A 13085-nucleotide genomic window follows, 5' to 3' on the forward strand; every position below is an offset into this window, starting at 1 on the left:
GGAACGCAAAACATCTTTGCGAGATAACGCAAAACATCTTTGCGAGGGAACGCAAAACTTTGCGAGAGAACGCAAAAAACTTAGAAATATATATTTTCCTCCCACCCATTTTTTTTCTTTCACCCATTATTTTTTTTTTACCCACCCATTTTTTTTCTCCTCCACTACGTCCCTTCCGGGGTTCCGTACATTTGTATGTGTGCAAGTACCTGAAATGAAGTTATAAAGAATAAAGAAATAAAACACTGAACACAAGCGCTCTCGTGATGTCTTCATTTATTGTTCACTCAGCATGTATGAAGAGCATCACGGGCGCGCTGCCGCGCGCAGTGACGTCATGACGCAGGTGCGGTGACAAAAATATCTCTTTTTTGAAAAACGCATATAATACTTATTTCTCCTCCTTTAAAGTGCTAATAAACAAATAGAAATTTTAACAATATTATAAAAATAACAATAAACGTTTTATGAAAATCTGAATAAATGTAGGCTAATATAGCTTGCATAATATAAATGTATACAATCAGGTTATCACATGGACACTTCACAACTTCAATCCCTATAGAGACGGAATGTCTCATAACTGAAAAGTGTTGCGCAACCGGACTTCTAGGATCATGGTGTCGAATAGCGCATCGATGTTCAGAAATACGGATTTTCAAAGGTCTATTCGTCTAACTTACATAACACACGGGCACCGCAGCATATAGATTACGTTCGCTGTTTTACACAAAATAGTGCCTCGAATAATAAATTTTTTCGCTGTATGAGGATTTGTGAAAGTAGATGTTTTATATGTGAAGTTACACTGTTAACAATTCCCACATTTAAAATAACCCTGTGGTATGGTGTTTAAAAATGTGGAGCGGGTTTTAGATCAGCTCTTACTAACATATTTCGGATATTAGATGTTTTTTTGTGTACTAAATGGGGTGACTTATCAAAACATTCTTTGAGGGTGGGATCACTTGAAATAATATGCCAGTGTTTTAACAGCACTTTATTGAAGTCTTTAGTCACTGGTGAATATTTCATATAACAAAAGTAATGTGACTTGTTTTAAAGATTTTAAAATCTTCACCTTCATGTTGGAGACCATAAAGTTTCAACGCCATCTATATCTCTCCATTTCATTCACCTTTGTTTCCAGTCCCAGTATTTTTTTTTTTCATGGCTACCAAGATTTTCAGGCCAGTCAGGTCTGACTTGATGTCATTAATCCTCTGGGGCATGAATTCGGTACATTTTTGAAGAGTCTCAGTTTTATCTGAACTCTTTTTAAGGATTTTTTTCCCCCAAACCATCTGCTCTTTCATAATTTTTTTTTCTGTCAGTATCCTGATGATGCAGTTTGCAGGTTGACGAGGGATGGTTCATTCCTCATTTTCTTAAAATTAGGAGTAGCCTTTGCGGAGCTTGGTTTAAGGTTGTTTTGTATATTTGTGCTCCTCCACAACATCCTGCTCAGCATTCAATTACACTTCTTGAGATTGTTTTTTGAAACTTTGTCTTTCTTCCTTTTTTCAGCCATAGCTAGCGGTGATGTCAGTTTGCACATTGTCAGAAATTTACTCTAACTGATATGTTGTCTTTAAAATACAACCAAAATGTGGTATAAACAAAAGTATTGATTTGTCTATCGCTGGGTCAAGGTAATACAATTCACCAAATGGCTGGGAATTTAGAAAATAAACTTCCTGCCTATCACTATCATATTCTCCATGGTCCACCATTTGCGTCCCCATCTATTTATTATAAATTTCTTTAGGCTAGTATTTTTTTATATGGTCATTCATGTGCATTTTTTAGAAAAAAAGTGCAAATGTGATCTTCTTTATTAGTGACGTTTGCAGGCGTCAAAACAGTGAGATTCAGGAAGTGTCCAACTTCAAATGTCAATTTTGAGCCCTATGATTACACTCTGCTGCTTCCTGTTAAAGCCATCACAGTGGTTCATTTATTTGGCATCGAACCACATAGAGAGAGGAAGCAAAACATAGTCATGAAACAATTGATATGTGAGTACTGATATTATACCATGTAACTATAATTTTTAAGTGTGCTCTAATTTGAATGAATATTGTTCTTGACTCTGAATGTTAAAATATTAATGATTTTCTTAAAACTAAAAACAAATTATTAAATGTTAGTAGACTTCATCCAGATTGTCATGTTATTGCTTTGATAAATCTATTACATATTCACAATTATTTATCTCCAGGTTTTGTTGTTTTATTGATTGTCACTGAAGGATCATCATTGAAAGTTCACCCTGGAGGAAACACAACACTCCCCTGCAGCATTAAAGATGATAGAGAGATTAACTGGATTATTACTGATGGAAACCAAACATTTGTCAGAATTATGAGGGTTGACAATAATTATGGACCAGAGTTTAAATTAAGACTCTCTTATATTCACCCAAATTACTCAGGACGTATCAGATCTGTCATTTCATCCACAAACACTCACTCTCTGCTTCTGCTTAACATCACTGAAGATGATCTCCTGCTCTTCTGCTGCTTGGACTATAAAATTGAGTGTACCTGTACAAAATTGGATTATAAAGGTTGTGGTTTTCTTCCTAATATTCCATTATACAATTTTCTTTATTAATGATTTAATTGCTAGATTTTCCATATAAAATTAAATGACCCATAATTTTTTTGTGAAATGTTAATTTAAACACATTATAAAATAGAAATGTGTGTTTTTCTGTATTGTTGTGTAGAAATAAGCACTAGAAATGCAGATTCTGTCAGTCCTGATGCAGTGCTCATCAGTGGGTGGCTGCCTGTGTTCTTTGTACTTCTGCTGCTGTTACTGCTGTCAACTGTCTGTGTGTGTTGGAGAGCAAAAGAAAAGCAGAAAGGTAAAATTAACTTTATTTATCTCCTTGAGAATTCTACAACCCCAAATCAGAAAAAAGGTTGGGACAGTATGGAAAATGCTAATAAAAAAGAGAATAGTGATTTTCAAATTTACACTGACTTCTATTTCATTGCATAAAATATGAATGCAAAAAAATAAGTTGTTTATGTAAATATTTATCCTTTCCTGTCATTGAGATCTGCAATACATTCCAAAAAATCAGGTAAATTGGCGAAACAATTATTTGATTAGGAACAGGTGATGTCAACAGATGATTGTAATTATGATTTGGTACAAAAACAGCATCCAAGAAAGGTCTACTCTTTTAGGAGCAAAGATGGGCCAATGATCACCAGTTTACCAACATATATGTGAGAAAACAAATGGAATGTTTAAGAACAATGTTCCTTAAATTTGGGTATTTCACCTTCAACAAGTTAAAACTGTATTGTGCCAAAAGGAAGCCTTATGTTAACAGTGTCCAGAAGCGCCATCAACTTCTCTTGGCTTGGCAGCATCTTGGACTGACAATCACATAATAACTGTGTACTATGGCTAATTGGTTAGAACGTTTGAGTGGTTGTATAGAGCTTGCATGTTCTCCCCGTGTTCTTGTGGGTTTCCTTCAGGTGCTCTGGTTTCCCCCACAGTCCAAAGACTTGCTAAACTTAGTATGTGAATAGGAGTGTGGTTGTTTCCCATACTGGGGTGCATTTCAGAAAACCATCGTTAGCCAGCTACGGTCACAAGTTGTCGTAACAAACATAGTTTGTTGATTTGGCATTTCCCAAATCCATCAGTCCAACGAACATTCGCAAACTGCGTGGCAAACTTCTGTGCTTGCAACTACACCGCTGGAGCTGTTGTTAGAAACATAGTTCCTGGCTGTGTTCTATTCAAATATGGTCAGATGAATCAGTATTTCAGGTCATTTTTGGGAGAAATGGACCATTCAGACTGTTACCAGCAACAAGTCAAAAAGCCAGGGTCTGTCATGGTGTGGGGTTGTGTCAAAGCCTCTATCTAAGGTAACGTGCACTTCTGTAATGGCACCATTACTGAAAAAAAGTACATAGAGATTCTGAAGCACAGTATGCTGCCTTACAAGAAGACGTCTTTTATAGGGACGCCCATGCATATTTTAACAAGATGATGCAAAACTACATGCTGCACATATTACAAAGTCCTAGCTGTGGAGGAAAAGGATATAAGTACTTGACTGGTCTGTCTAAAATCCTGACTTGTCTCCAATAAAGAATGTGTGGCACATTTTAAACGGAAAATGCAACTACAATGAGCCTGTTGCTGACCTTAAAGGGTCACGAAACCCCAAAACACAATTTTGAGCTGTTGACAGTCATATATGTGTCCCACACTGCTGAAAACACTATTAGGACCAACATAATTTACTTTAAAAAGTGAAAATTGGTTGTTTTTGCGTTATTTTGAACAAATTCGTACTTCCGGTTTGAAACAGATTTTTGAAGCTGCGTCACGTCCATGAGATCTTAGCGTGTATTCCAGCGTGTAGACTGGACGTCTGTACCTGGGAGTACCTTATTACGTCTTTAAGTGTGCTGCATTTATTCAGGAGTAAGACTTGGTTCAAATCAGCGGTGCAGCTTCATTAATATGCATGATAGCTTCCAAGACTTTTTTTTTTACCAGCTACAGTGTTCAGACGGCTGAGAGACGCCACGTTGTGTTGCCAAAACAAGTGTGCAGTGTTTCTTTTATAATTTGCTGCAGTGTAGGTTTTATTTTTGTTTTCCGTCTATGAGAGCGCAGTTGGACTCACGTGTGGATTACAGTGCACGCAACAGAAATGCGTTTCTAAGGTACATTGTTTACCTGAGAGTTTTTTTTTTTTTTGGAAATGGGGAAATCCGGATTTGCTGCTCGTCTCCTTTTAATAAAGACGCGGCTCCAGTTGGTGTTGATTATCCTGTGTCTACAGATTTGGTAAGTAAGTGATCAGTGGTTTTTGTTTGTTTATTCAGAGCAAAATTTGTTTGTATCATCAGCAGTACTCTTTCAGTGTTTAAAGACGGAACTTAGTCAAATGATAAAGTTAATAAAGTTTACCGTACGTTAATATCACTACAATATTATGGACTGAAAGATCCGATCTGCACTCCAAGTGTAAACATATAACCACCGCAATCAAACTATTACTGTCGTGTAGGATTTTCACCGCATTTTGTGACAGGAATAGCACACACGGCTTTCTGACGCTACCTACCGAGTGCATCTAAGTTACAGAGAAATGCAAAAGTTTTTTTTTCTCTCATTCGCCGTGCGGTAACAAACATTGCATGAAAAATACACGCTTAGAGCAGTTCCTTGAATCAAATATCTCGTTTGTCACAAGGAGAATGATTGAAATTCCTGAATAAAAGTGCCAAACTGCAGTTAAAGTCCACCATTTAATAATTTGTCAAATAATTTGATTACTGGTCCTTTAAGATTTGTTTGCAGGAAGAATGGGACAAAATTACACCTGAAACATTTCATAACCTGGTTTCTTCAGTCCCTAAGTGAAGTTTATTCATAAACTAATTTCGAGAGGATCACCTGCTTATGATTTATCACGGCCAGTCTTGCATTTGCTAATCACTAACCTTCCAATCATATGAGCCCTAAGCCACTATAAATAGCCTCAGTTTTCAGTTCACTTTATCTTCGTTTGGAAGAAACCCCCCTCCTCCCCTATTCTCCTCCTTTACCTGTGATTGGGCGGCACGGCGGTCCAGTGGTTAGCACTGCGAGCCACACAGCAAGAATACTGCCGGCCCTAGTTCCATAGGACCGGTGGGTGTTTCTGTGGGGAGTTTGTTTGTCCTCCCCATGTCCGCGTGGGTTTTCCCCGGGTTCTCCGGTTTCCTCCCACCATCCAAAGACATTCAGCATACATAACAATTAAGCTTGTCTAATCCCTTACGTTCCCTTAGCTACAGCAGCAGGGGAGTTCTGAGATCCACCGAGCTCGGGCTCCCTTCTTGCTCTGCCAACGGGAGGAAGCCCCGGGCTCGAGGAGCCCTTGAGCTCGGGGCTCTCTCCCGGGACAGCATGCCAAACAAGCTTTCATAAATCATCAGCTAAGTGTGAACTCTTGAAATGTCTTTTAAGTGTTGTGAAAAGAAATGGCAACATTACAAATTGGTAAATGCTTTACTGTTCCAACTTTTTTGGATATGTTTAGCAAGAACCAAAATTGGAATATGTATTTATTTATTTTTTAAATCATGAGGAACACATTAAATAATGTTTGTTGTCTTTTCTGCAATGAAATACAAGTCAAAGTAAATTAAGAAATTACTTCTTTCTTTTTTATTTGAGTTTTTCTCTGATTTGGGGTTGCATAAATATTTCAATACTATGACTTTGTACTGTATAACTGTTCTTTGTTTCAAGGTTTTGAAATGACTTATGTTCCCAGTCACAAGGAATGGATTTTCAACATTGTTCAGGTCTGAATCTCTATTGTATTTGTGTTCTTAGTAGTGTGCACTTATCTCAATTCTGTTTTTTTAATGTTTTCTAGAGAAAAAAAGGACAAGATGATTGGACACTGGCTGGAATTCTATATAAATGTACTGAGAATGACTCCTAATTATAATTTTTTTTCTAAATGCTTTTACCATTTAATCTTTTTACTTAATACAGTTTGTAAATACAGTCAATGTCTCGATTAAAATAAATAATTGTATGACAAAAAAAATGTTGTATGATTTGTGTAGTTTATTAAGCATGTCAAAGTTACTGTCAATGATATATATTATATCTTTATATCTTTATATATTTGTTATGACATACGATTTATTATTAAGTAAAGGAATTGTGGGACAAAATATTAAAATGTTTGGGCCTTCAATCTAATATTGGGGGGAAAAAAACGCAGATTCAGATATGAACTACACCAATGGCAAGGGTTTGTATTAAAATCATGACTGGCAAGGAACCACTGTGCTTTCTACATTTTTTTAAACCACAACACTTAAGATTTTACAAAGCTTATTCAGATGAATGGGTTTAAACTACATCTGGAGGTGGTTAAATAGTGTTGTACGATTGTGATCAGATTTTAAAAAAGCAGCGTGTGTCGACAAGACTTTACTTTCACAAAAATAAAAGTCTCTCAGGGCTGGAAATAACAGGAAGAACTAGATTAAATTACAATTTATTCTTAATTTAGTTAAGAAAATTAATGTAAGCATGTTAATCATAACTCATTAAACAGCTCAAAACTGTTTGCATAGTTTATGGAGAATTTCTGTACTTAACTTTTCTGTATGTATACTATTTCTCATAACCCTGACTGAAAATTTTGCTAAATCTAACAAAAACACCCATTTTGGAATATACTGTGCATTAATTAAAGCATTAATTGCTGTGGTATGTACAATAGACACCAATATATCTCAAAAAAGAAGAAAGAAAAATTACTGAATGATGCATGGTTAGACTTCTTTCAGATTGTTTGTTATTATGCTAGTCAATGATAGTCTAACATGTATGGGGCACATATCAATGTAGTTTAAGGGTCCTGCAAGCCAAGACTTTCTATCTGAGTTCTTTGAAGGTAAGAAGTGCAATATAAACCAAACATTTGTGACGGAAGCCACACTTGAAGACCCGCAGCAGTGATGATAATACTATCATTGTGTGTCTTTCACTACAAACCACAGAGAGACAGATTGAGAAAATGTTTCTGACACAATTTACGAGTGAGTATGTGAAATTATATTTTATTGTGATGTTTTACTTTTGTAAATTGCTTTGGAAAAGCATGTTATATTGTAAACATTTAATGATACACACATTTTGGTAGACAATTATGTTGTTTTTCCATCTTTCAGATTTCACAGTTGTTTTGTTGTTTGTCGCTGAAGGCTCATCAGTGAAGATTCACAACGGAGGAAACACAACACTCCCCTGCAGCATTAAAGCTGATAGAGAGATTAACTGGATCATTACTGATGGAAACCAAACATTTATCAGAATTATGAAACTTGAATATACTGATGGGGAACAATCTAGACCAGAACCCACTAATATTCACCCAAGTTACTTTGGACGTATCAGATCTGTCAGTTCATCCACAAACACTCACTCTCTGCTTCTGCTCAATATCACTGAAGATGATCTCCTGCTCTTCTGCTGCACTGAATGCAGACTTGAACAAACTCACTGTACAAAACTAGACTCTGCAGGTATGGGTTTTTCATATTACTATATTAAACACATTTCAAGTTTTACCCCCTTAGTTTTTGACTTAAGAAGAGACAAAAAATGTCCATAAACATTTTGGCTTTTTTCACACTCACGAAACCTGACACTGGGGCAGTGCCTTTTGAAAAGAATGTCTTTAGTACCATAAAGGTGCACATAATTAAAGGTACAGTATAACTTTGTAGGTATCAATATATACCTTTAAGGTACAAATGTGATCCTGTTAGATACACAACTGTACCTTTTGGAAAAGACCACCCCTGTGACATATTTTTTATACCTTAATTCTTTAAGAGTGGATTAATGAAGTAGACGAAAGTGCTAACCGTGCAGATTGTGTCACTCCTGATGCAGTGCTCATCAGTGTGTATCTGCCTGTTGTCGGTGTGCTTCTGCTGCTGTTACTGCTGTCCTCTGTCTGTGTGTGTTGGAGAGCAGCAGAAATGCAGAAAGGTGATTTTACTCAATCATGATATTATTCCCATGAGAATTCCTTGTATATTTTTGATATTTATAACTGTGTTCTTATTTAAAGGTTGTGGAATAACTTGTGGTCGCTGTCATGAGGAATGGACACTTGACAGTGTTCAGGTCAGAATCTCTCATATTAGTCTGTTTATTAGCAATTTGCGTAACACTTTACAGTAACAGTATGAATAATAGTGCACTAATATATAAATTGAACATTACTTTCTTATAAATTAATGATGAGTTAAGGAATGCTCTAATCACAAACTAGCTTTAACTACAACATGAGTCACATAAGTTAATGTATACATGACGGCTACCTTGATTAGTTATTAGTACATGTTGTAAATTAATGTACTAATTAACATTTAAGTTTAAGCTAAATGTAACCAACATGGACAGATGACCTGTAAATATATAATTATGTTGTGACTCTACTTCGAGGAGCACATCACCATAAACTCATCCTTAACTAATTATGAACTGTTGATGTTGACAGAACACTTTTCTATTGTTATTCACTGTAACCATGCTAGACGGACTTGCATAAGGAGTTCATGAGTAGTTAAGAATTGGTTAATGATGATGTGCCCCTCCAAGTAAAGTCATGGTATAATTATACATTAACATGTCCATGAATCCATGCTGTTTAAATAAAGCATAAACTATGAACATACAAGAACTTGTGACTCATATTGTAGTCAAAGTTAGTTCATGATTAGCTCATGCATTAACTCATCATTAGTTAATAATAGGGTAATGTTTAGTTCACTTATTAATACATCACTTTTTATGTACTGTTATTGCAGAGTGTTACTGTAATTTGCTTTAACTTCACTTTTGTTCTTTTTTCATCCTGTCTAGGGAGTAAAGAGCCTTAATGATTGGACACTGGCTGAAGTTCTGTATGCACCTATACAGAGTAATAAGTCCTCATAAATCGTTTAATGTCCTTTATTGCACTTAACTTCCCCCTTTGTATAGTTGAAAAGCTTTAGTGTTGCTGTAGAAACAATAATTATATATTTTTAAACATGTGTATGACCCCCTCTTTTGATGCATTGAACTGTGTAATGATCACTTGACAGTTTTTTGTTTGTGTCCGCTTTATGTATTGCATTTTTGACAAATTAAAACAACTTGTCATAATGAATAATGTCAACATAGTTTTATATCTCTGTATTAAACACTGCTTTTTGTAATTTAGCATCAAAAAGCTCCTTGCAGATTGACAAACATTTAGCCTGTTTTTTTATTTGTGCTTGTTGGCAAAATGTACTGTAAGTCTTGTGCCAGTTGTTAAAAAAGTAAGGCTGTCACTCACATTGAATAGAAAATCTCTAAATACTACAATGCTTTCAAATAAAGTGCCTATAAAACAGAACAAAAATGAAGAATAAGAGTCTTGACTTCTGCAGGCATTTGCTTGACAGTGATGTCTAAAATTAGGAGTCTTAATTGTTTTCATGTCAAAACTAATTTTGGTTAATGATTGTTAACCACATCTTGTTGTTCTTTGGAAATTCATGCTGGTCATTTATAACCACACTGCGCTTCACAAGACTGAGCTACTAATGGAGCAAATATGTTGTGGTGTATGTGCTAAAGACCACAGTCTATAAGCCTGATCGAACCAGTGGATGGAAAATGGTCAAAACCACTGAGAATGCAAATTGAGCTTTATTTTTCTTCAGTAAACATGAATGCATCAATGTTTAGAGGCTGTTTGGCATTATTGTGGACTACAATCACTGATGCACGTGGATACAATCTGACATAGATTTCGAATTAAATAACAATATAATTCCTGGAAAGAAACACATCTGCCACTACACACATTGTAGTAGAATAAGAATGCTAACAGATGCTAACAGATACTGTAGCTCAGTCACAGCATCTCTTATTGGGTCTGTTTGGTTCAGCCATTTTCTGACATCTAGTGGCAGGGCTGCTATTTACGTTTACTGATTATACTTCTGTATCGGCTGTTAAACATGAACAATGCAACATAGACAAAAAGTTTAATGAGAGTAAATATTTTAGACATAAAATACTTATTGCCCATAGTCACCACTTAAACATAGACAAAACTTAGAGAAAAAGAGACTGTGACTTAGTTTGGTGATATGTGCAGTTTATATGCATTGCAGACAGTATAACACGAAGACCAATAACCACCGACAACAAACTTCTCATGAAAATTCTTCCTGTCCACATTTTCACAAAACTTCTCAAATCGTTTATCAGAGTAAATATATTGCAAGGGTTTTACGTTTTTGCTCTAAAGGTGCAATTTGTAAGTTTGACACCCAGTGGTTGAACTAGGTATTGCATTCCAGGATAAACACAAACCCAAGTGCAGGTTGAGGCAAAGAGGTTTAATATGTATTAGATTAGACACCTTACCATTTTGTAAGTGCACTATTCTGTGCTCCTGAATGGCTGTATTTAATTTCTTTTGTGTTTCTTCTGGTGCAAACAAGCTTATCCCTGGAAATCTCATCACATAACGTGCTGTTAGGACACACGGTTACAATGTAACCTGCTAATGTTAACACCAGTAATGTTTATATTATTTTCTAATTAATAACCTCATGTAGAACTTTAAATCTGCATCTCATTTCAAAGTTTGCTACTGTCCACTAAAGGTCCCATTTCAGTCACAAACAAATGCTTTGAGAGTTTTTCTGAATGAATGAATAAAATACGCTGTTTTACAGTTTTGTTCAAGGCGACTCAGGCTGCTGAAATATAATTGGCTAAAGTGGCATATTGGGCGTGTTAAAAGAACCAAAACAAAGACAGATGTTCTGACACATAACAGACATTTTCTAAGAAGAATATCTTCAGCTCAAACAAGAATGTTCACTTTGCAGGTCTTTAATATCGCCAAACATATTATTGTATTTTTATGCTTCAGAAGAGTCAAAAGCTTACAACACAGCAACTTCAAAGGGATAGTTCACCCAAATTTTACTCACCCTCAAGTTGTTCCAAAACCTTTACGACTTCCTTTCTTTTGTTAAACACACACAAAGATATTCTGAAGAAATCTGAAAACATGTAACAATTAGCTTCCATAGTTTGGAAAAACAAATACTTCAGAAGTCAGCAGTTACAGATTTTTCAGAATATCTTCATTTGCTTTTAAAAGAAGAAGAAGGTCAAACATGTTTGAAACAAGTGAAAAGCGAGTAAAGGAAGACAGAATTTCCCCTTTTTGGCTGAACTATAACTTTAAGACCTGCTTATTTTAAATGGTCTTTGATAGCACTGTGCCACTTTTCTCTGTTTTAATGTTTTTAGCACATTTTATTGGCATTTTTTATTGATTGTGGATTATTTATTTTCAATGTGTAATTTGTTTTTCAGTTGAATTGAGAAAATGTTTGTTTATGACTCCTTTTTAGTCACATAACTCATTAAAATGATTTTTTAAAATAAAATTTGTACAAAACAGTCTCTGGACTGTTGGACTTGCTCCATCACAGCATCAATATTTTAACAATTTATAAAAAAATAAATAGCTTTCTGGCCATCTGATGTTAGGCATGGTTGTATATATTGATTTTTTATATTATTATATAAGAGCAAAAAATGATTTCTATGTATCAACATATATCCTCAAGAATATCAAACTTTAGATATCGTCAAGTATCAAACACTGTTTGCTACTTTGCTGTGTGCTCAAAGGGATTTCTTCTATGCAAAAACAGATATCCTCAAGTATATAAAAATTTAGATATCCTCAAGTATAGATAAATTCAAGGATTTTGTTTTGTTATTGTGATTGTTTTATTCCTCTTTTTCACTGGTTGGATTTATTGTATTTTAAAAAGTATATTTTATTAATTTTCTTCACTGAAGTGGACATGGCTTTATTTGCAGAACCCATCAATATACCATGTGTGGTAATTTACAGCCTGATCTCACGAGGAAACGTAAGTATTTTACGTTTTGTCAGTTTAGTGGCTAATTCATATGATACGATTTTAAAAAGGAGGTGTGGCACCTAACCCCACCCCTAACCCCAACCGTCATTGGGTGATGAGCAAATTGTACTAAATAGTACGAATTAGATCGTACGAATTCATACGAATTAGCCTCTAAATCAAAAAGTTATGAATTGCCCTGAGATTGTGCTGTAATTTATTATGAACAACAATACAATAGATATTGTAATGTGATATGGTATTGTAATATGATATATCTACAATAGATCCTAAACAAAACTCTAGCTTAGAAATAAAGCCAAAAGAGGATTCTGGTTTCTTTATTTAATTAGGGCAAAACATGCATGTGATGCAATAACCTAATTAGGTTTTAGTTGTCTTGTGCTCTGTATATCTATGTGCACGATTATGTGTATCTTCAAAGTATTTGTTACCTGGACCTTAAATATATTACTAAAAGTTTCAAATATTAGCCTTAGATTTGATTTGCTTAGAATGACACAAGTGTAAGTAAATGATGACAACATATTGAATTTTTTTGGCAAATCTTAGCTTTAAAGT

The 13085-nt window shown here is 35.0% G+C and overlaps 2 protein-coding genes across 4 annotated transcripts; both read left to right on the top strand.

Moving 5' to 3' along the window:
- Positions 1-535: 535 nt before the first annotated feature.
- Positions 536-6584, top strand: LOC141380723 (uncharacterized). Its single transcript, XM_073940877.1, has 5 exons — positions 536-2018; positions 2222-2569; positions 2732-2872; positions 6286-6341; positions 6416-6584. The coding sequence occupies exons 1-5, from the start codon at positions 2003-2005 to the stop codon at positions 6482-6484; spliced, it is 630 nt and encodes a 209-aa protein (XP_073796978.1). The 5' UTR covers positions 536-2002; the 3' UTR covers positions 6485-6584.
- Positions 6585-7098: 514 nt separating this feature from the next.
- LOC141380722 (uncharacterized) lies at positions 7099-10281 on the top strand. Of its 3 annotated transcripts, XM_073940875.1 has the most exons (6): positions 7099-7453; positions 7560-7598; positions 7731-8084; positions 8458-8556; positions 8639-8694; positions 9436-9946. In XM_073940875.1, exons 2-6 carry the CDS (start codon positions 7577-7579, stop codon positions 9508-9510), a joined length of 606 nt encoding a protein of 201 aa, XP_073796976.1. In that variant the 5' UTR covers positions 7099-7453; positions 7560-7576; the 3' UTR covers positions 9511-9946. The 3 variants fall into 3 exon arrangements, with proteins under 3 accessions (XP_073796976.1, XP_073796977.1, XP_073796975.1); XM_073940876.1 differs by lacking the exon at positions 7099-7453 and having other exon boundaries at positions 7549-7598; positions 7731-8269; positions 8398-8556; XM_073940874.1 differs by lacking the exons at positions 7099-7453; positions 7560-7598 and having other exon boundaries at positions 7665-8084; positions 8398-8556; positions 9436-10281.
- The last annotated feature ends 2804 nt before the right edge of the window (positions 10282-13085 follow it).

Source organism: Danio rerio, chromosome 24, assembly GCF_049306965.1.
Source record: "Danio rerio strain Tuebingen ecotype United States chromosome 24, GRCz12tu, whole genome shotgun sequence".
NCBI lineage: Eukaryota > Metazoa > Chordata > Actinopteri > Cypriniformes > Danionidae > Danio > Danio rerio.

Coding starts and splice junctions, on each gene's coding strand:
- LOC141380722 (XM_073940874.1), top strand. CDS start 7,709: ATGTTGTTTTTCCATCTTTCAGATTTCACAGTTGTTTTGTTGTTTGTC. Junction 8,085..8,397: donor TACAAAACTAGACTCTGCAG/GTATGGGTTTTT, acceptor TAATTCTTTAAG/AGTGGATTAATGAAGTAGAC. Junction 8,695..9,435: donor GGACACTTGACAGTGTTCAG/GTCAGAATCTCT, acceptor CATCCTGTCTAG/GGAGTAAAGAGCCTTAATGA.
- LOC141380723 (XM_073940877.1), top strand. Junction 2,570..2,731: donor TACAAAATTGGATTATAAAG/GTTGTGGTTTTC, acceptor ATTGTTGTGTAG/AAATAAGCACTAGAAATGCA. Junction 2,873..6,285: donor AGCAAAAGAAAAGCAGAAAG/GTAAAATTAACT, acceptor CTTTGTTTCAAG/GTTTTGAAATGACTTATGTT.